Genomic DNA, 24,735 nt, shown 5'->3' on the forward strand with positions numbered 1-24,735 from the left:
GTATGTCCCTCCAGCTTATGAAGATTGTTTGGTGAATTGTATCTAAGGTTTTACCTTTGTGTGCAAAAGCATGTTAACTATGAATGGGCAAGTACTATTTCTGTTCTCTGTATTTGATTGGTTATCTATAATTAATACTTACTTGACCTGCATGTATATCACTGAACTGTCCCTAATGCTCAAGCTGACTTGTAATGCATCAGTGGTTACATGTATTATGTGACACCTATGTGGTTGACAGTTAAAGTAAGCTTGGTGATTAGTGACTTATTAAAGTCTCCAGTACAGTGTTGTACACCTTAAAGGAGTTGAGTTATTTACATTGTATTTTATTCAATTTAGTTTAATGAGTTGTTAGCCACTGTACAGTTGATGCTCAGTGTTTTTTTTTCATAATTGTGACAAATCCACATTGCTATCACACAAACGTATTTTGAAACTGGAATCTTTTGACTGTACTGATTGAAAGCCAAGCAAAAGACTAATGCTATGTGAATGCTTTGGTGGCCTAAGTGGTTAGCTGCCTCACTTGGTGTTCAGCATTAAGAGGTTAGTGCTTTGACTCACTGGTCAGCCTGGTGTCAAGATATTGTGACTGGGTTACTAAGGACATGATGCCACATGATGCTCCAGTACTATCCAGTACTAGTCATCACTATAAAGTGGCTGCACTGCAGACAAGTAGTATAATTTCCCATCCATTTACAATATCCAGACACCTCGCTGACCAGTTCTAACACTAACCTTTTAATGCTGAGCACCTTGCAATGTAGCTGTTAGTACCATTTTTATAAGTCTTTTTTTTTTGGCTCAGCAGGGGTTAAAAAAATCATTTAAAGTTGTATTAAATATATAATGTTTAAAACAAACCACATGTCAACCATAATTTTAAACCAGTGCAATAGGAGACAAATATTGGTGGGGGGAGAGGGCAACCAAAATTTCATTTCACTTTCAAATTCACTTTAAAATGGCAAATTCAGTGCTGCAAATACTACAAAATTCTCTCTTTCAAACTTACCACCTTCACAATCACCTCCCTCAGACAGTATTTGATCATTGCCAATTCAAACAAATCTCATTAATCCTCTCATTTTTCACAATAAATTCAGTGAAATCGGTACCCACTAATACGGCCATATGTGCCTGTATACAGACCATTGGTTTCCAACTTCTTGAAGGTGAGTAAAGTCAGGGTTGCAAGGACATTCTGGAGGGTCACAGAAGGTTGCCAGGTTGTTTTTGAGGATTGCCAAACTTACCAAAATGTGGAAATGGGGTTGTCAGGCTTAGAAGAAATATTTGCAAAATCTTCGTTCACTCTCTCAGATCCTACACAAATATGATTTTCTCATACACCTAGTCAGAGTGATAATAATGGTTATAAAAAATGGGCATATAAAGCATCCAGAGCTGCCCTACAGGCTTCCATTTCTTAGAGGAAAATTGCTTACTTATAACGTAAGATAAAATTGGCAGGTTCTATATATATATTTGGGAAAATATGTGGACTGAAAACTCTACAGCCAGGCTTTATGACATCAATCCCATCATTGGCGTTTGCCATCCTTTAGATAGTACATCCTTTATATAATGCATCCTTTATATAGTACATCCTTTATATAGTACAACAGGGGTCTTTTTAATATTGAACTTTTTTTTATTATTGGCCAACAGGGCATACAGAAATTTACAGGCCCTGCAGAAAATCAACTGGCCCTCCCAGTCATATAAAACTAATTATTTGGAAAATGTAACTGGCCCCATAGGCTGGTGACATTCAGGATTAGCTGACTCAGCTTAACCCACAGGACATGACTGGCAGGCCAGCTGCTGATTCATCCCTGGAACAAACTGCAGACATGAGGTGGTAATGTGTGGAGGAGGAAATAAAGTTAGTTATACATACACAGCAGTAGTATTGGTCAGCAAACCCTAGGTATTGGCCTGTATTAGGCATTGATTGACATACAGAAATACATCATTTGTCATCCCTTACTTTCCTTTTTTGCTTTCAGGTGTTTACAGGGAAAGTTATAGAAAGTCCACATGGCTGTTTGTTGGTGATGATGTATCAAAGCGAATACCGAGTTTAATTTCAGAAGAGAAAAGTGGCATCAGTGAATCATCAATGGCTAGTATTGAAGGACAACTAAGTGGAGCAGGTATCTATCAGCATTTACATTAAAATGGGTCTAAATTAGACTTTTGAAGGAACAATGAGACCAAATATATATAGGACATCTTTTCATCTTAGGCTGTATTTTATTTTTATAGTAGGTGGATGTGGGCTGGAGGTGTTGGTGGGGTTGAATGGCAGATTGTACCTTCTTAAAAGGTGTCCGATTTATTTGTTTATCATTATCTAGAAGGTGATCGCTTTCGGTGTTGTTACCTGGATTGAGTAAATATTAATATAAAGTGTAAAACTTATAGATGGAATAAATAGAGATCTGAGCAGATATATAGAACAGAATGACACAAGCCCATTAATACAACAGTTTAATCAGTTACATAAACAACTGTGATAATATGTTACATTAGGAAGATTTGTTGTTGTTGTGGGGTTTAACGCCATTTTTTGGCGCAAGATAGGGTATGCATGGCGGCCACTATTAATGGTGGAGGAAGAACCAGTGAAAACCCTGGAAAGAACCACCGACCGACGAGAAGCTACTGGCAAGCTTTCTCACATACCCACATTGGCTGAACCTGAGACTCGAACCCACACAGACAGAGGTGAGATGACAGTGATCCGTAACGGTGAGTGCTTTAGACCATTCGGCCCCTCTGGGCCTCAATTAGAAAGATACATTTCTCATTTGAAATAAATCTTTCACTGAATTTCAGACGCAAATATACTTACATAAATAGCAGATCTGTTTTTAAATGATAGAATTGGTTCATCATAGAATCGACTGAACAATCGAATTGATTGCCTTGTACAACTTCATAACCTGCTTATTTCTGGTTCACTCCAACTTCACTGTGGTTGTTCTTCTTAATCCTTCTGCTTTTTTCTTCTCCAATTTCTCTATTGTCTCGCCTCTTTCGGCTCTCAACTTTGTACATAGATACTTGTGGATATATCAGTGGAGCTATTTCCCCTTTCAGAATAAACTGAGAAGCAACCTAAATCTTCTGTCAGATATCCTACTGGGAATAGATCCTTACTCCCCTCGTTATGTCAGATATTGTCCTATCAGAATTCAAACAGATACCAAAGGCTATCTTGCAAAGCCAAACATGGCAGACCATAAACAAACCTAGTTTCATGAGATTAATGTACTTCCTAACGGATATTTCATCACTGTGTCACATTAATATCACACGAGCCTTAATATCACACGATCCATAACAGTTCCATTCTCATCTCAATTACACAAATGAATGAATGAAATTCATTAAATGGCTTAACTACATTATTTTCAGTGAATACACACATTCAGGTCTTTAGCATACATGAAATTTCACTTCATGGCTTAACGTTAATTTCAGTTAATATGCACTCAAGTCTTTAATATACATGAAATCATCTGAGATCGGAGAATTCACATGGATTCTCGTAACCCATATCTTGTTAAAAGGACAAGATCAGTAAACATCTGTTATATATATGTATATATATATAAAATCTCCTCTTGAATACCTACTGTGAAAGGGTTTAGCTCCATTACATTATACATGATGTGATAGAGCTGAACCTTTTCACAGCAGGCCTTCAAAAAGAGATGATGTAAAAATAGTACATGTATGTACCCACACAAACTTGCATGTAATATCCTTATTGAAATTTCATCTTTCCATTGAATCAAAATATAAACCTGAGTAAATATAATTTAAATGATTTTGTAGATGTCATAATATAAAAACCACTGTTTCATCTGTATGGAAACTTATATTACATGAAGAAAATTGCTATAAGGCCAATTGTATCAACATTGTATCAGCAAAACAGTGTTGATTAGCCTAGAGTACATGCATATAACATAGTAATTTTTTACTATAAATCTTGGTACTTCATATGTTTATTAATCATATAACGGACTCAATACCAACATACTATACACTTAGTACAAAGATGCAAGGTCTATACTGGGATATAATAATAATACCTGTAATAATAATGAGGACTTTGTAATCTTTAGAAGCTCTAAGCACTTTACAACATTAGACATCACCTATAAGATAAAAAACATATATAATGATATGATTACAAAAACAAACACCGTGAAATTTGAAAACATAAAAAACATGCTGAGAATATTTAAGGTAGGAAACATTATTAGGTCTTTAAGTTTGTTCTTGCATTTGAAATAAGTGAGATTTGAGAGCACTCTTGAATGGGATCACTGTGTCTTTGTGTCTAAGTTCAGTGGGCAATTCATTCCATGTTACTGGGCCCTGGTATGCAAAAGAATGCTGTCCATATGACTTTGTTTTCATAGTGGGATTAATGAGTATACGATTGTCAGAAGAGGAGCGTAAGTATCTTGCTGGTGTGTAGACATGGCTGAGGTTGGATAGGTATGTTGGACTAGAGTCCGTCAGTGAAATGTAGCACAGGGAACAAATTTTGTATTTGATTCTGGATGATGATCTATGACACTTGAGAGCGACCGAGTGTACAGAATGAAGAGAACAGGTCCAAGAACAGACCCCTGTGGAACGCCACAACATAGATCAACTGGATTGGAGTGTATTCCATTTGCAGATACAACTTGTGTCCTGTTGACCAAGTAGGACTTCTTTTGAACCATAGTAAGGCTATATCATGAATGCCAAATACATGCGGGAGACGGTGAAGTAATATATCATGGTCTGTTGTGTCAAATGCTGCAGACAAATTAAGGAGGGTGAGGACTGTAATATTTCTGCTATCCAAAGCAGAGAGAATGTCATTAACTACTTTTTGAAGAGTAGTTTCAGTACTGTGGCAAGGACGATATACAGATTGTACATTGCTGAAAAGACTGTTTGAATTCAGATGAGATACAAGCTGGGATAGAACAACCTATCCAATTATGGGATTTATGCCTGTTTGTATACCAAGGTATCCAACACAGTCTGCACAGCTAAATTACAGACTTTTGAATATACACCAGAGCAACTAACACACTGATCAGTTTAATGTAGAACAGCCTATTTGACTATACACCAGAGTACCCATCACACTGCTCAATTTAATATAGAACATGCCTATTTGACTATACACCAGAGTACCCACCACACTGCTCAATTTAATGTAGAACATGCCTATTTGACTATACACCAGAGTACCCATCACACTGCTCAGTTTAATTTAGAAGATGCCTATTTTACTATTCACATGCTACTCAACATAATACAGAAGTGTATTGACTATACACCAGAGTGCCCAATAAACATTTGAACTAAGTAGAGTGATGCTTATTGTCTATACACCTTGATGAGCACAATGATGAATTTTCTATGCACAGTAGTTCCAAGTAATGCTTATCACTGAATCCATGTACTACACAAATTAGTACAGAGTCATATAACTAAGTTCCAGTACACTCAGAAACTGCATGCAGACACCTGTGTAGCCGAGACACTAGTCAACTATGCACTGGTGTGAGAGGATTACATATGCTGCCATATAGAATAGAGTAAACCTCCAATCAACTCGATCGGGACCCCGAGAGGCCGAGTGGTCTAAAGCGCTCACCGTTCCGGATCACTGCCATCTCACCTCTGTCTACGTGGGTTTGAGTCCAAGGCTCGGCTAGCGTGGGTACGTGGGAAAGCCTGCCGGTAGCTTCTCATGGGTTGGTGGTTCTTCCCTGGGTTTTCCAGGGTTCTTCCTCCACCAGTTATACTGGCCGCCATGTATATCCTATCTTGTGCTGAAAAGTGGTGTTAAACCCTAGAACAACAACAACAACAACAACAACCAGTCAACTCGATCCATCAGGAAATCATGATTTCATATGGAAACATTAATAAATCAGTTTTATTCAAGATGCCTTTCGACCATTCATTTAGAGGGACATGGAAAATTGGAGTTGGTATCAGCAAGCAGTTCATATCTCATCCACTGTACACATTATCCCATCCACTATACACCTGATCCCATCCACTATACACCTGATCCCATCCACTATACACCTGATCCCATCCACCTGATCCCATCCACTATACACCTGATCCCATTTATTGTACATCTTACCCATCCACTCTACATCTAACCCCATCTACTGTAAAATTCTTTTTTGTACAAGATGAATTTATTCAATTTATTAAATTTATTTAGTGCAAAATGCTGTTAAGTAAATGAACAGATAAAAGTTTGATTAAATAAAGTTTAAGTTAGCTTTGGTTTTTACTTTAATTGCAGATGACGTGTTCAACAAGGACCCAACATCTCCTTTGCTACAGAGATTCAATCACCGAAGGAATGACTCAACTGCTACAACGATTTCTGAAGCTGAGTTCCGCAAGGAATACCGTAGCCTGAGGAAATGTTATGTTCAGCGATCTGACAGTCAACAGGAATACCATCGACTGTCACACAAGTTTTATGGTACACTTAATCTCTTCATCCCCAGTGCACTTAACCTCTTCATCCTGAGTACACTTAACCTCTTCATCCTGAGTACATTTAATCTCTTCATCCTGAGTGCACTTAATCTCTTCATCCTGAGTACACTTAACCTCTTCATCCTGAGTACACTTAATCTCTTCATCCTGAGTACACTTAACCTCTTCATCCTGAGTACACTTAATCTCTTCATCCTGAGTACACTTAACCTCTTCATCCTGAGTACACTTAATCTCTTCATCCCCTGTACACTTAATCTCTTCATTCTGAGTACATTTAACCTCTTCATCCTGAGTACATTTAACCTCTTCATCCTGAGTACACTTAATCTCTTCATCCTGAGTACACTTAATCTCTTCATCCTGAGTACACTTAATCTCTTCATCCCCTGTACACTTAACCTCTTCATCCTGAGTACACTTAATCTCTTCATCCTGAGTACACTTAATCTCTTCATCCCCTGTACACTTAATCTCTTCATCCTGAGTACACTTAATCTCTTCATCCTGAGTACACTTAATCTCTTCATCCCCTGTACACTTAATCTCTTCATCCTGAGTACACTTAATCTCTTCATCCTGAGTACACTTAATCTCTTCATCCCCTGTACACTTAACCTCTTCATCCTGAGTACACTTAACCTATTCATCCTGAGTACACTTAACCTCTTCATCCTGAGTACACTTAATCTCTTCATCCTGAGTACACTTAATCTCTTCATCCCCTATACACTTAACCTCTTCATCCTGAGTACACTTAATCTCTTCATCCTGAGTACACTTAATCTCTTCATCCCCTGTACACTTAACCTCTTCATCCTGAGTACACTTAACCCTCTTCATCCTGAGTACATTTAATCTGTTCATCCTGAGTACACTTAATCTCTTCATCCTGAGTACCCTTAATATCTTCATCCTGAGTACACTTAATCTCTTCATCCTGAGTACACTTAATTTCTTCATCCCTGATACACTTAATTTCTTCATCCCTGATACACTTAATTTCTTCATCCCTGATACACTTAATTTCTTCATCCCTGATACGGTTAACCTCTTCATTCCAGGTACACTTAATCTCTTCATCCCCAGTGCACTTAACCTCTTCATCCCAGGTACACTTAACCTCTTCATCCTGGGTACAGTTAACCTCTTCCTCCCCATACACTTGATTTCTTCATCACCATTACACTTAACCTCTTCATCCCCATTACACTTAACCTCTTCATCCCCATTACACATAACCTCTTCATCCCCATTACACATAACCTCTTCATCCCCATTACACATAACCTCTTCATCCCCTGTACACTTCACCTCATCATCCCTGGTACACTTAATCTCTTCATCCTGAGTACACTTGATTTCTTCATCCCTGGTACACTTAACCTCTTCATCCCCATTACACATAACCTCTTCATCCCCATTACACATAACCTCTTCATCCCCTGTACACTTCACCTCATCATCCCTGGTACACTTAATCTCTTCATTCCTGGTACACTTAACCTCTTCATCCCCATTTCCCTCAATGTTTCGGCATGCTATTCTGAGTATACCAGGATCTATTGTATAACTGAAACTAAAGGGAGGAAATTCTTTTCGTCCAGTGTTTTGGAAATTCAATAATTGTGTGTCCTAGAATAGACTTTTCCATATTACTTTGATCGGCAGAAATAACAGCAATTCTTGCATAAGTTGTGTGATGTGCTTGATTAGGGCTTTCTCTTCCAACCCATTACAGGGTGACTATTGATAGCATGACTGTGTTGCTTTGAAATAAAGTTCTACCATCATGATCAATACATATCATTTAGTCAACCCTTTTTTCCAATACAGTCTGTTGCTGTTAATAAATACAAAATTATTATTGGATAAATAGGTTTAATGTTGAATGTCTTTGAGAAAATTCATCCTATTGTTGAGAGAGAGAGAGAGAGAGAGAGAGAGAGGGAGATAGTCTGGATAAATAGATGTCAGATAAATGAGATTAGATTGTACATGCTGTAGAATCTTAATGATAAGTAAACACCTAATTTTTTTAATAAAAAATTATAGTTATATTACCTAATTTTTAAATTAAGGAGGTTCATATGGTCTTAGTTTTTAAATTAGTGAAGATCATGTGTGCTTATTTTTTTAATTAGTGAATGTCATGTGTGATTGTTTTTAAATTAGTGAAGGTCTTTTTTGCTTATTTTTTTAAATTAGTGAAGGTCATATGTGCTTATTTTTTAAATTAGTGAAGGTCTTATTTGCTTTTTTTAAATTAGTGAAGGTCATATGTGCTTATTTTTTAAATTAGTGAAGGTCATGTGTGATTGTTTTTAAATTAGTGAAGGTCATATGTGCTTATTTTTTAAATTAGTGAAGGTCTTATTTGCTTACCTTTTTTTAACTTCTGAAGGTTGTATATGCTTATATTTTAAATTAGTGAAAGTCTTGTTTGCTTTTAAATTAGTGAAGGTCATATGTGTTTATTTTTAAAATTAGTGAAGGTCCTATTTGCATATTTTTTAAACTGGTAAAGGTCACATGTGCTTATTTTGAAATTAGTGAAGGTCATATGTACTTAATTTTTTTAAATTAATGAAGGTCTTAATCGCTTATTTTTATATTAGTGAAGGTCATATGTGCTTATCTTTTAAATTAGTGATGGTCATATATGCTTATTTTTAAAATTAGTAAAGGTTCTATTTGCACATTTTTTAAACTGGTAAAGGTCATGTGTGCTTTTTTTTAAATTAGTGAAGGTCTTATTTGCTTATTTTTAAATTAGTGAGGGTCATATGTGCTTATTTTTTAAATTAGTGAAGGTTTTGTTTGCTTATTTTTATATTAGTAAAGGTCATATGTGATTATTTTTTAAATTAGTGACAGTCATGTGCTTTTTTAAATTACTACAGTTCAAATACCATTTTTAAACAACTGAAGGTCATATACATTTTGTTTTTATATTAGTGATGATTATATGTATTTGTTATATATTTATTGGCAGTCAATTGTGTCATGGTGTAACTACATTTTTATTTGGAAAGTTCCAGGATTTACATTTATCAACCTGGTTAATAGTAGACAGGAAAGATGGATAAAGAGGCAAAATTATATCAAAATAAAGAAAATATCCTACTTACCACTTACTTAAAACCAAGTTCACAGGTCATAAGTTAAGTCAAGACTTAAGATATTTAATTGGTTGCTCTTAAGTCAGACTTGCCTAGTGAATTTCAGCTAATCATATCACTGGATTCTAAACTTAAATTCAAGTCTATACTTTAAGTTCATTTGATGACATTCAGGTCTCATCAGTCAAATGATGAGCATTTTTTTATGTCTTTATTTAAATTTGCACACATACATATTCTGAATTCTTTTTGCTAAAGTAATACACAAATGCACAGATGCTTTTTTAAAATCCATACACTTAATTTCCATGTGTATGTATTGTCCAGGTTTTACCGGTACTTTGTAACTCTTGGCATATAGATTTCAGCACCTTCTTCAAACATCATTTACCTAATATTTTCATTGATAATTGATTTTAGCATGTATGATTATCAATTATCTGTTTATTTGCATAATCATGCCAGCCCTAGTTTTGACACATTTGGAAAATTTATGTTAAAAATAGTACAAAATTGTATTGCCTTTGTCAGTACCTCACAGGAAGAGTCTATATGTCACAGTGTATTATCATTGGCAGTACCTCACAGGGGGACTCTGTCATGAGGTCACAATGTATTCTTTTTAGTAGTGTGTTATAAGGAGAATCCAGAGTCACAATGTATTGTCTTCAGCAATACCTCACAAGGAGTTGTGAAGTCACACTGTATTGTCTTTGGCAATACCTGACAAGGAGAGTCCAGAGGTCATAATGTATTGTCTTTGGCAGTACCTGACAAGGAGAGTCCAGGAGTCATAATGTATTGTCTTTGGCAGTACCTCACAGGAAGAGTCTATATGTCACAGTGTATTATCATTGGCAGTACCTCACAGGGGAACTCTGTCATGAGGTCACAATGTATTCTTTTTAGTAGTGTGTTATAAGGAGAATCCAGAGTCACAATGTATTGTCTTCAGCAATACCTCACAAGGAGTTGTGAAGTCACACTGTATTGTCTTTGGCAATACCTGAAAAGGAGAATCCAGAGGTCATAATGTATTGTCTTTGGCAGTACCTCACAAGGAGAGTCCAGGAGTCATAATGTATTGTCTTTGGCAGTACCTCACAAGGAGAGTCCAGGAGTCATAATGTATTGTCTTTGGCAGTACCTCACAAGGAGAGTCCAGGAGTCATAATGTATTGTCTTTGGCAGTACCTCACAAGGAGAGTTCAGGAGTCATAATGTATTGTCTTTGGCAGTACCTCACAAGGAGAGTCCAGGAGTCATAATGTATTGTCTTTGGCAGTACCTGACAAGGAGAGTCCAGAGGTCATAATGTATTGTCTTTGGCAGTACCTGACAAGGAGAGTCCAGGAGTCATAATGTATTGTCTTTGGCAGTACCTGACAAGGAGAGTCCACGAGTCATAATGTATTGTCTTTGGCAGTACCTGACAAGGAGAGTCCAGAGGTCATAATGTATTGTCTTTGGCAGTACCTGACAAGGAGAGTCCAGGAGTCATAATGTATTGTCTTTGGCAGTACCTCACAAGGAGAGTCCAGGAGTCATAATGTATTGTCTTTGGCAGTACCTCACAAGGAGAGTCCACGAGTCATAATGTATTGTCTTTGGCAGTACCTCACAAGGAGAGTCCAGGAGTCATAATGTATTGTCTTTGGCAGTACCTGACAAGGAGAGTCCAGGAGTCATAATGTATTGTCTTTGGCAGTACCTGACAAGGAGAGTCCAGAGGTCATAATGTATTGTCTTTGGCAGTACCTGACAAGGAGAGTCCAGGAGTCATAATGTATTGTCTTTGGCAGTACCTCACAAGGAGAGTCCAGGAGTCATAATGTATTGTCTTTGGCAGTACCTGACAAGGAGAGTCCAGAGGTCATAAGGTATTGTCTTTGGCAGTACCTGACAAGGAGAGTCCAGAGGTCATAATGTATTGTCTTTGGCAGTACCTCACAAGGAGAGTCCAGGAGTCATAATGTATTGTCTTTGGCAGTACCAGACAAGGAGAGTCCAGAGGTCATAATGTATTGTCTTTGGCAGTACCTGAAAATGAGAGTCCAGAGATCATAATGTATTGTTTTAAATGCAGTAATAGGTTATCTGTCACAATTACCTTGGTAATCTTTTCTGGGAGGCAAGTACCCTCATCAGAACTATCGTTTCCATCCTCCCATTAGATAGAAATTTCCAGAACATTAGTGTAGAAAGAACACAGACCAGGTCTAACTCCCATGTCATAAGCCAGAGCAGGATACCCATTTCTTGTGTGATCTGTATGTAATCAGACATGTGGAAATTAGCTTGTTCAAATTTGGCCTTTTTTATGTTCCATGTTATTTTTACAGTTTATTATATTTTCTCTACTTATCAAATGACAATACCCAAAGTCCTTGAAAATCTGAGTGTGATTATAAGCTCTTTTTTCAGTTTTAATGAATTTAAATCGGTGAATTATGCAGTGTTAAACCTAGCAGTGCTCAAGTCTAATTATACCATTTCCCTTATCCAATGACAGAATAAGTATTTTCTACCTTTTCGAGTTCAGGAATTTTAGTTTATTTTCATCAGATTGTTTTATAGGATATTTTGTTATATTTTTGCATTTTGGAATGTAATGTCACATAGTGTGGACAAATGTTAGTTAAAAAAATCCAAGGGGGACACTCATCTCACCTGCTTGGTGTGCACTTAACATTTTTGGTCTGAAGAGGTTTGGCCCCTAATCTCCATGATTTCAGGAGGGTATAAGATTTTTCTCTGCTTCAGAGAAAAGAAATACCCCACAGGGCCAGGCTTGTTCTGCCAGTCCTAGAGGACTCAGAATCAGCCTCCTTAATACTAGAGGACTCCTTGAGCCCAGGAGGGTATGTGATATCTCCCTATTATTAGGGAAGAGATCTCCTTGATCGCAGAACAGTAATGGAATCCCCTGTGTCCTGCAGGGTTAAGAGTCATACTTCTTGATCCCATAAGGGTGTGGGATCTTTCTCTGAGTCATGTGGGGCTCAGAGTATCACTCCTCAATCTGAGGTGGGTGTGGGACCTTTCTCCCAGTCTTGTGCGGATGAGGGTAACACTACTTGAACCCAGGAGAATGTGGAATCATTCTCTGATCCTTTGGGGCTCAGGCTTACATTCTTTGTTCCCAGGAGGGTGTGGGATTTTTCTTTTCAGGAAAAGGTTTCATGCTTTATAATTACTAACAGATGTCCAGACTCAGTCAGTTACAGATAGGATTTGATCCCAAGGAAAAAATACTCTGAGAGTGAGCCACATGTTTCTTCCCCCACCCCCATAAAGAACTAATTCCTCTCATAGCCCTAAGCCTAGTGATGATGATGAACAGATCACGCCACCTTAAAAGATGTGGGGGGGAGCCACAAACATCATCTTCAAGTTCTGAAGAGGGCTTCTTCATCAGATCAGTGTTACCTGACAGGTCTTTGACTAATGACGTCATCATTGCTATATGGGGGCATGGATCGGGTGAGTCAAATACCCTCCAGCCATCTCTATACTGCTGATCAATCTTGTTGGTGACAGGCAGTTGTTGTATACTAATCTGTCTATAGGAAGGGATCAGATCAGCATCTTCCCCCTTCCCATCTTCCCTTATAAACTCTTTGGAATGTGGGGGGATCAATTCCAGGGAAGTGAATCTTCCTTCCCATTTATGGTGCCATGGATGTTCATGAATTGGCATCATAGCAAAACTGAGTTGAAGGTTGTTGAACATCTGCTTGTGGGGGCTAAATAAAAACATGACAATCAAGGAAGGATAACACTCATTCTTTTCCTACTAAAATGTCTGCTATTAGGGCCAGTTCCATAACTCCCCATTAACAAAGATATCCCCACCCCCAAGTCTCAAACTCAACACAGGGATATGGGGTTAAAAGGTAATGCCTCTCATTGGGCAAATGCACAATGAAGATATCCCTTTGGTTTTGGTGTGTCATTCTAAACTAAGGCAAGGCTACCATGCAGTCCTTGTATCAAGGACTGTATCCTCTTTCACCAGTCAGAACTGGATCATATAAAGGCATGTGCATACCCTTCTGCAGATGGGAGCTGTGGAACAGGGTGAAAAAAGGCATTGTCTGGCCTTTACTCCTGGATTGTCAGGTCTCCAGGGAAGTTTCAGCTTTCAATCAATCTTTCCTCCTTATACAGGTTCCTCAAGGAGAAACCATTCAGGATGTTCATCTTCACATCCACGTTTTTCCTACTCATAAGAAATACAACCAATTTTGACTGTATCATGAGAATCTCCAGTTTTTATTCTTGCCATGCAGCCTTAAGTCTTCTTGGGCTTTCACCAGGATGATGATAGTAGCTGCCACCCACCTGAGGCCTTTGGTTGTCCCTGTCATCCTGTATTTTGACCACTAGTTATTGCAAAAGAGCCTCAAAGATTCCTTCTGTTAAATCTGTCCACACTACTGGTCAATGCTGACCCAGCTTGGACTTATTCCAAACTTAGAGAAATCTGAGCTACTCACTTCTAAGGATTTTGCTTACTCGTGGATGAACTACCTTTCCAATATGAGGCAAGTTTCATGTTCCACTTGACAGGGTAGACAGAATCCTGGCTCTTTTGGTGGCACTTCAAGTCATTATTACTTACCTTTACTTATACAAACTGGGGACTGTAAACTCAGCAGCAAACCTGGTCTCCAATGTCAGCTCAGATTTCTCTGGGATCAGGTTTTCATTACCACTTGAGTCTGTAGGCCAATTGGGACCAGTTTCTGTCCAGAATCCCAGTGCATGCCTCATAACCCCACTCCCATCTGTATATTGATGCACTAGGTTTGGGTTGGAGTGCTCATTTGGAGTCAGATAGGTTGGCTTTTCAGGCATCTGGTCCTTCATGTAAACAGTTTGGAAATGAGGGCAGTATTCATAACCATACACAGATGTATCAACAAAATAAATAGTCATTTTGTGGTGGTGGTTTCCTCTTCCTCTCTCAGTCATAGTTTACCTCATATGATGAGGAGGTGGACATGCTTTTTCTCTTAGTGTGAGGTTTGAAACTTCTTTTGTTGGGCAAAATCAGGACGGATTACCCTCCTTATATGTCATATTCAGTACAAGAAAAATATTCTGTTAATCTATCCAGGAGAGGCAAAGTAGTTCTCATGGAATGGTCTTTGCTCCACTCTATAGCATAGCCTATGTTCAGACTCAGGGGAGACCATTGGTGGTCTTGTTCATAATGAGATGGAACAACCAGCTCCCCTTTTATGTCTCCCCAGTGGCAGATCAGATTCCGATGGACAGCTTGAATCTAAAGTTGAATTATGTGTTAGATTACGCATTTCCACCCATCAGAATAATTCCTCAAGTGCTCCACAAAGTCTGGACCTTTTTAGCCTGAATCAGTATGATAGTCCCTCTGTTTCCCCAATGACTGTGGTTAAACAGTCTACTCTACTTTTTGGTAGACCAGCCCATGACATTACCTCAGACAAGGGACCTGCTGTTTCAGCATATGGAGGCTCTTCTCAGAAGCTCTCAGATTCACCATCATGCTTGGCTCATTTCAAATGCTAAATCTGCCATGACAAGTTTTTTTTAGCAAAGTTACTAACTGAATATTGTCCAGGCTAAGAAATGGTCCACATCTAAGGTCTACGATGCAAAGAGGAGAATATTCTGTGATTGATTCAGCAGGAAGCATGTCTTTGTACAGTGGTAGACTTCTCTTCATATCCAAAGAGAGAAAAGACTTAATCTCTACTATTAGGGGCTGAAGTGCAACCCTGTCCAACATGCTCAGGTTGTCCAAGGTTCCAGCTGATGGACTGGATCCTCATCTCTCTGATCTTATGAAGTATTTTAAGCTGCAGAGACTTGTATCTTGCTTACAAATACCTTGTTGGAAAACCGCCATTGAATTATTGGTCAAACTTCTTTAGAGAACCTCACTCCTGAAACTGCCATGATCGTAGTTTCCTTAGCATCCATGAAAAGAAGGAGCAAACTTCATGCCTTGCTTTCGAAAAGATTTTTTATGGTTCATTGGTAATTATGGGTCCATTTCTCTCCTTTGTCAACCACATACCTTACTGATATATTGCTGGGGATGAACAAAATCGACATTTTCACCCATTTGGGGCATACATTTACATTTGGCTGCTTCAAAATTGAAAAGAAAGGGTTGAAAGCATCTCATTCAATCATATTAAGGGCTCACTGTTGTTACTGCATGCACTATTTCTTGTTTCCTTATTTTCACTGTCAAGAAAACTTCTCAGAATTAAAGTGCATGAAGCTAGGACTAATACTACTAGGCTGGCCTGTCTAAATCATTTTTGAATGGAGGCTGTTATGAGATATGTCTAAATCATTTGTGATTGAAGGCTGTTGTGAGATCTGTTCAAATCATTTGTGATTGGTGACTGTTATGAGACCTGTCTAAATCAGTTGTGATTGGTGGCTGTTATGAGATCTGTCTAAATCAGTTGTGATTGGTAGCTGTTATGAGATCTGTCTTAATCATTTGTGATTGGTGGCTGTTGTGAGATCTGTCTAAATCAGTTGTGATTGGTGGCTGTTACAAGATCTGTCTAAATCATTTGTAATTGGTGACTGTTATGAGATCTGTCTAAGTCAGTTGTGATTGGTGGCTGCTATGAGATCTGTCTAAACCATTTGTGATTACTGGCTGTTTTGATATCCACATTTTTACTTTGTCTTTTTCACACCAGCTTGAAGGCATATTTTCCTTGGTCCAAACTGTTACAGCACAAAAACGTGGCCCAATCTGCTGCCAGCATAGCAGTAGAAACTCCTTCTTTAGACCATCAGCCTCTCTCAGAACTGGCAATATCAGCAAGGCAATAGTGATAGATGGTGTATGACTGCTAGTGAAATATAGCTAGGAGGTGGGTGAATAAACTTGTTTAAATAATGTAATCATTACCTGTCACTATTGCAAGGTTCCCTTCACTGTCGCTGCTCTGAAGTCCTATGAGTATTTGACAATGTATTTAACTTTTCAGCTACTTACACACACAAAAAATAGAGAAAGCTAACCCTACACTAAGGACTTCATCAGCAGGCTGATGTGATCTCTACTGACTGTCAGCTTCACTTGATGGAATGGTGAGTGAAGTTAACAGATTGTCCCAAATATGCGGCAGGTTGGAATGGCCCCTGTCCCTGTACAGCATCGGTTTCTGCTTGATTTGAGCAGGATCAGTTAAATTTAGAGAGATAGTTACTAAATTGAATATGCTGATTCTGTGGGTTAGTGAAAAAAATTTAAAGACCTGTTAATTGGAGCATAGAATTTATAAGTGTGAACGAACGTACTTCCTTGAAGAGAGTAGTGAAGTAATTGTGACAGGTATTTCATTATTCAATTTTTCTACCACTTCCCAAAAACTACGTCTTTTGCAGTACCTGTCAGGGAGAGTGATGAGGTCACAATATATTATCTTTGGCAGTACCTCACAGGGAGAGACATGAGGTTACAATGTATTGTCTTTTTGGCAGTCCTCACAGGGAGAATCATCACATTACCAGAATTTCTTACTGTATGTTATATTGCTGATTTTACTGCTAGAGATGCTGATTTTCAATCAGTCATAAAGTGTTTTACACCTACACTTTTGATATTCAACCAGTCATAAAGTGTTTTACATCCTTAGACATGTAAGTCTTTAATTAAACTTGAAATTGTATATATATATATATATATATATATATATATATATATATATATATATATATCAGCATGAAAGATTAGCCTTTATCAGTTCTTACGTTTGGTGAAAGGGTATTTGTTTAATTCTTATACACGCTGTTTCCAAAGCTTATCTTGCCCTATGCAATGTTTATGTCAGTTTTCCAATTTATTTAGCATGTAAGTGCATGTTGTTCAGTAGCTCGGTCACTTAAAACGTCCCCTACACAATGTAAAAGATTTCCATTCTTTTAAATAAATCCATAATTCAACTGCCTTGGAAAATTTTACATATCCGATGGATATTCTGGGACATCACGCTATCAGATTTGATAACCCTACTGGTTTAATTATGCATCTTGTGATATCAGGGCATGATTTTGTTATACCGTTATTGAGGCCTGGTTCAATATCCAGTTAAAAATTTACAATTATTACACAATTCTAACAATAAATTTCAAATGGTCAGAAACTGGTGACCTATCATCATTTCAAAATCATGTTCTTAAGTCACAAAACTAATAACTGAAGCTTGAAAACTCTAGTTGCATTGAAATTTGACAAAAAAAATGCTATAGGACCACTACTAGCAATGTTGGAGTCATGGAAATTTCAAAAATCATTATTTTTTCTGTATTTGTATGTGTATTCCAACCTTTCAGTTATATTAAAACATTGAGGTACAAAGTATGGTTTTGTCTTTGGACTTCAATTTTCAGGTTTTTGACTACAGGCCAGGACTAAGTCTTTGGAAAATCTGCCAGCTTGTGCTTGCTTTAACTTCCTAATCAGATACAGTAAAAGAGTAAAAACCTGCTTGGATGTACATGTGACAGTTAACTGCATTTGTCATAAGCATTGCTTTCTGCTTCTCTAATGCATAATCCATATGTTTTTCTATTCTGTCTATTGTTGATACCCAGAACAAGAAAGGACATTTGTTTTACGGAAAGACAGCACCGATACAGGCTTTGGCCTCCATATCCTGAATGATAATCCAGCAGTAATTTCTGGCATAAATCCAGGTAAGTTGAAAATCAGGTCCCCTATTTTTCTGTGATAATCTAGGTGAACAATTTTAAGCTGAAAACATATTTGAGTTTCTCTTCTTGGAGTATCATCATTCAGTTTCGGTTTACCTGAAGACGATCCAGCCTTAGAGTTCCTGAAAGTTTTATGATTTTAAAATTTAATTTTGAGAAGATTTACAGATATTTTTTAAAATCAGGGTTACTTTGAGTTTCATGATCAACAATGCCATAACACAATCACTGCCATTGTGCTGATAAAGATCAACAAATGTAAGTTTTTATTATTCATTATAAGTTATTTATCTCACAACATGTTTGTTGAAACAAGTTTATTTTTTGCTGTTCTCACATACAAACTTTCCCTATCATCTAACAAAATTGAAAATCCCTCTGTACAAAGGTGGGATTCCCCCTTTGTGTAAAAATCACCGGCTTAGACATTTTAGGCCATCGGAATTTGAAAATTATGTCTACATACACATTTATATAATTTCTAAAGGTTGTTATTTCAAAATTATGCAACGAAATTAGTTCCCCTAAGTGACGTTGTAAATTTTCTGAGTCCACCAGATGCACACAAAAAATTATCATACACCAAATCAGCAATTTCAGGAATTATATTGGTAAATATTTAATTCATTTTTGAAAAAAAAATCAATAATAGCATTTATATTTCATACATTTATTCTTATAGTTTTCATTGCTTTATATGGAAAATTTCTCTTATTAGTTATATGTTAGTTTACCGGGATGTACAGAATGTTGGGACCATTTACATTACATTATGCAACCAGAACCAAAGTCAAAGGATGTAATTGGTTGAAGATGGTCGTGATATTCTTTGTAGTGGATTTATTACCTTTTTAAACTTATTCATTGGACATAAGAATCTCTTAACAGTCATTGGGCTTTACTATGTCTACTATTCATAGACCATAAGAATGGCCTATTTTCCTCTGTCCACTGTCTGTATGTCCATTAATCACACATTTGTTATTGAAAATCTCCTTAACTACATTAAGGTCTGCCATAAAACACAACTCATTCATTTTACAGTCTTGTTAGTTCTGAATGAGGACATATTGGCTCCAACTGCCAATATATGTAAAGAATACAAATCATATGGCGAATAACAATCCTTTCAAGTGTACTGGATCCAGCAAGGAATCACGTGTTACTGGGATTGATTAAGATAAATGCAATAAACTGACAATGAACATTGCAAAACTAGTATCTAGCTAGCCTAAATTTGCTCAATAGCCTGTGACTACTATAACAATGAAATATCCAGGATATAATCTGGGCTTACGTAAATTTACATAAAATAACATGTTGTCATGGTTCATCAATTTCTAGGTCAATAAAAATATTTTCCAGTATCAGCAACAAGCTGAAATAAACTAGTTGACACATAATAGAGTTAAAAATAGGTTGAATTCCTGTAGAAACAGCCATGTAAAGTTTCACAAACATATCCGTTTTTCTGTTTTGTTTGTTTGTCTTGTCTGTGTTTTGTATTTGCCTTTGAAAAAGACTCATTAAAGAGTCAGAAGCGCACAGGCTAGCTAGATACTAGTTTCGCACTATTCGTTGTCAGTTTATTGCATATATATATATGTATGTATATATATATATATATATATATATATATATATATATATATATATATATATATATATATATAAATAAAATTAACCAATCCTATTCCCAAAGTTTTGTTTATGATGTAAAAGAATTGTGTATTAATTAGGTAGTGTTAATTTATTTTTATGTGTAATAATATGACTAATTAATTTCTCATTTCAGGTATGTTTGAAATTAACAGGTTTCATTATGTTATTTACCCATGTCCTTCAAGCTAGTTTGCTTTGGTGAAATGAATGCTTACAAAACAGCTTTATGTGATCATTATATTATTATGTCATCAATATGACTTCCATTTTAACCTGAATTTGTCTTTTGTAATTTTGGATTGCTAGATCTTTGTAAAAATATTAGCAGTTAAAAATAACTTGCAGTATTTCAGAAGTGGTCATCCCTAATTGAATTATGGACTCGTCTTTTTACAGTGTATTTACTACTTTCAAATATTGCTTCAGCTGATTATACCCACATCGAGATGACCACACTTTTTTGCATCATGAAGATTTTTAATCATAACTGGAAAAACTGACAGATGACTGACAGATTGCAGATTTTCAATGTAGATAGGGAAAATGTGATTGATGGACTGCTGATTTTAAGTGTAGATGTGGAAAAAAGTGACAGGTGTCTGATGGACTGCAGATTTTGAATTCAGATGTGACAAAGTGATAGATGACTAATGGACAGCAGATATCTACTATAGATATGGAAAAAGTGACTGATGACTGATGGATTGTAGATTTTTTGGACATATTCAGAATTATATTCCTCATCTTGATAACTCTTTTGAGATATGCATTTGTGACTTAATTTTCTTTTCAAATTTCTTTATTGATTGAAAATATTGAAAGCTGAGGGATTGATTAAACACTTAGTTTGGTTTTGTGTTTTATGGTATGGCAACACAATTAGGTTATTTACTGCCAACTTTTTGGTTGGAGTAAAATGCCTTTTGAATGGAAACACCAAAGTATTTGACCCAGGCTGATTAGATTGCTGGATTTGAACCCATTCAGTTTTAGACATGGGTCTCTCATGCCAACAACTGAGTCAGTGCAGCTTCTGATGAGTGAAGGAAAAAAGGAAGAAAAAAAAACCATCAGAATATATAGTATTGGTATCTGTAATGAGTTCCTTATTGATTTTATAGAAGTAGAGATTGTCTTCCTAAAATGCAGACACAAATTGCAGTTGTTTATGACTTGAACCAAACAAACTAGGCCTGGATCTGCATTAGGTGTATTTTGTGATAACAGATCTGGGAGTGAAAGGTTATCAAGTGGATACGTCATACACAGTGAAAACAAGTTATAGTCCATCATATAATAATAAAAATAATAATAATAATTATAATAATTATAATAATAATAATGCTTTATTTATTGAGGGTGACTCATTAGTCAAGGACTATTCTCCCTTGAGGCCCTCGTAAGGAGAGTATAACAATGCACATTATTTTAACATGTTTAGTATTAAGATACTAAATTCCATTATCGATTAGAAACACACATGCTCATGATATCTCTTCTTAAATACTCTAATATTTTCAGCATATTTTACATGTAGTAGAAGCTTGTTCAACAGAACTGTACCAGAGTATTGGAAGCTCATTTTAAATTGCTCTGTTCTTGGTTTTGGTGCTTGAAGGTTTCCATGTGACAGTGATCTCAACTGGTACATGTATTGTATTGAAAAAGGTCTAAATAAGTCCTGAAGATACTCTGGTGCAGTTCCATGTAGACATTTATATACAAGAACTGCCTTGTGAAAATTTATCCTGTCATATATTGTGAACCATTTGAGTTCTGTAAACAATGCTTATGAGGGATGATCAATAGATGCATCTAAAATTATGCGTGCTGCTCATTTCTGAAGTTTATAAATCCTGTCAAGCTGAGATTTAGCAGTTTCCCCATACATTTGAACAATAATCCATTGTTGGAAGAATACATGACTTGCATAGATTGCGAGTTTCCATAGGTAAATATTTCTTGATTCTGCTGAGTAGGGCAATTTTGGATGACAGTGTTTTACTAAGCTTATCAGTATGGTCATTCCATAATAAATTATTATCTACAGACACACCTACAAGCTCTTCATTTGACATTTTTTAACAGACGATTATTTATTGCAAGAGATAGTTCTGGGTTCCCTGACTTGTGTAGCTTTTGTGATGTCCCCAAAATCATACATTTTGTTTTACCTTCATTAATTCCATCCTATTTTTGTTTTGCCCAGTTTTGGACTCTAATAAGGTCTGAGTTTAATCTAATTTGGATAACTTCAGTATTAGAACTAGATGTATACAAGGTTGCTTCATCTGAAAACAAATATGTATTTGTGGATTCATTATTTAATAGTAGATCATTGATATAGATAAGGAAGAGGAGAGGGCCCAAAACTGAGCCTTGAGGGACCCCTGAATGAATAGTGCGAGTTTGAGAGCTAATATTGCCAATGCTTACTTGTTGAGACCTTTGGTTTAGGTATGATCTAAACCAGTTTAAAAATGGATTGTCAAACCTGTAACAGGCAAACTTTTGCAGTAGAATTTCATGATCAACATTATCAAAGGCTTTCTTGAAGTCAAGGAAAACAATCCCAGTCATATGTCCGTTATCCATTTCCCTCGGCCAAATATCAATTAATTTGTTCTGTTTGGCATGAGTGGTGCTTTCTAAATTCTGATTGTACTTTATGAAATAGAGAGTATGTTTCAAAAAATTTATAAACCTGAATGGCTACATGCTTTTAAAATAATTTTGACAATGCAGGTAGAATTGATATTGGTCTGTAATTCCCTGTATCCTCGTTTTCTTCTTTCTTAAAGAAAGGTGTAACCTTTGCAAATTTCAGTTTCTGGAAAATTACCTCTCATTATACTTAAGGTTATGATATGCATTAATGACTTTGTTATTACTGGTGCAGCAATTTTAAGCATTCATGGACCAGTATCATCCAATCCAGGAGATTTATTAATATTCACCGTAATTAGCATATCAAAAACATCAGCTTCACCAACATTAGCTATTGAAAAATAATTATCATCAGGAATTTCAGCTGTTATATACATGTAAATGATAGAAGAGCACAAAGTTCAATTGGGTTGTTTGTCCGGTTCCAAAAATTGCTACTGAAAATGCTTATGAAGAAATTGTTGAACATTCCACAATGTCTTGTACAGATGTTGCCATATCATCATTTTGCTTAAGTCTAGGGGGAGACAACTGTTCTTGGGTGGGTTCAGCTCTTCTAGCTGCTTCCACAATGTCTTTGTATTCTTACTTTAATCAGAAGCCTGTTTATAGTAGTTCTCTTTCACCTTATCTATCAGGTGCTTAGTTTTATTCCTCCACTTTTTATAGCTTTTCATGTCTTTTTTTCTTGTGGAAATTATCTCTTAGGTGCCTAGCCTCATTTATCTCAGGTGCCAGTAGCTTCTCGTGGGTCGGTGGTTCTTTCCGGTGTTTTCCCAGGTTCTTCCTCCACCATTAATACTGGCCGCCATGTATAGCCTATCGTGTGCTGAAAAATGGCGTTAAACCCCACAACAACAACATCATTTATCTTGGGGGTAATCCACTTGGGTGTAATTTGGTGTTTAACCCTTTTTGTTTTAATTGGGGCATGCTTGTCTAAGGCTGCATGGAACATCTGATACCATTTGTCTAAGGCAGTATTGACATCAGCTATATTACAGACTGATTGGAACAGTTTACAAACTAAATCATTTGAGAGCATGACCTCATCAAACTGTTTAAAGTCCCTGTATTGTATTTCAATGTATTGACCATTTTTAGATGATTTCAGAATATGTCTAGTTATACAGACTGGATAGTGGTCACTCATTGTGTACACTGGCAGTGTCATTAATTAATTTTTATCATACAGTTCTGTTTTCAGGTTTATTAGTATTAATGATATGATCAGTGATAGTTGCACTTTTATCTGTTACTCTAGTTAGGGTGTTAATTAATTGAGTAAAGTTGTTTCAAAGTTACTGATCCATGTTAATGGTGGACTTTTCATGTAGTCAATGTTAAAATCACCTAATATGATAGTTTCTAAATCTTCCTTATGTAATACTTTTTGAAATTGCTCCTCTAATCTATCAATCCAATCAGCTGTGGAACTAGGTGGTCTGTAAACTGAACATAAGAGTACTGGCTTTGATTGGGCAAGGGTTACTTCGATCCAGATACTCTCTACCCAGATTGTCTCTAGATCAACACGTATGTTATAACTAATGGAACTGTCTACATAGAGAAGAATAGCCCCTCCCCCACATGGATTCCCTATCTTTTCTTTCAAAGTTGAACCCCTGTATTTGGAGAGCCAAATTATTGGTATCATCAGAAAGAAAGGTTTCACATAGACCTAGAATTCTGACTGACCTAGTTCGCTGTAATATTTACTTAATCTCATTCAGTTTAGGGAGGATGTGTTGAATATTTAGGTTGATTACTTGGAGACCGCTTTTGACGAGGCCAAAAACATTACAGTTTTGAACAGAGGATTGAGTTTGAGACATAGTAATATGCAGTAAATTGTTTTTAGACTTGACATTTCTTTGCATCACCTTGATTATTTACATAAACACATGAAGAAGACAACATACAAGATCCATTTGTTGTACCATGACCGCATGTAGTGGATGAATGAGAATGTTCACTATGAGACTGAT

At 36.6% G+C, this 24,735-nt stretch overlaps 1 protein-coding gene across 1 annotated transcript in view; it reads left to right on the forward strand.

Moving 5' to 3' along the window:
• The window catches only part of LOC149783352 (uncharacterized), a 101,994-nt gene that overhangs the window by 31,356 nt on the left and 45,903 nt on the right, over positions 1–24,735 (forward strand). Inside the window, exons 3-5 of the mRNA XM_089931556.1 lie at positions 2,019–2,165; positions 6,359–6,544; positions 18,300–18,401. Coding sequence (XP_089787682.1) covers positions 2,019–2,165; positions 6,359–6,544; positions 18,300–18,401 — 435 coding nt within the window. The remainder of the gene's footprint in view (positions 1–2,018; positions 2,166–6,358; positions 6,545–18,299; positions 18,402–24,735) is intronic.

Source organism: Sinohyriopsis cumingii, chromosome 14 (genome assembly GCF_028554795.1).
Source record: "Sinohyriopsis cumingii isolate HCF-2022 chromosome 14, ASM2855479v2, whole genome shotgun sequence".
NCBI lineage: Eukaryota > Metazoa > Mollusca > Bivalvia > Unionida > Unionidae > Sinohyriopsis > Sinohyriopsis cumingii.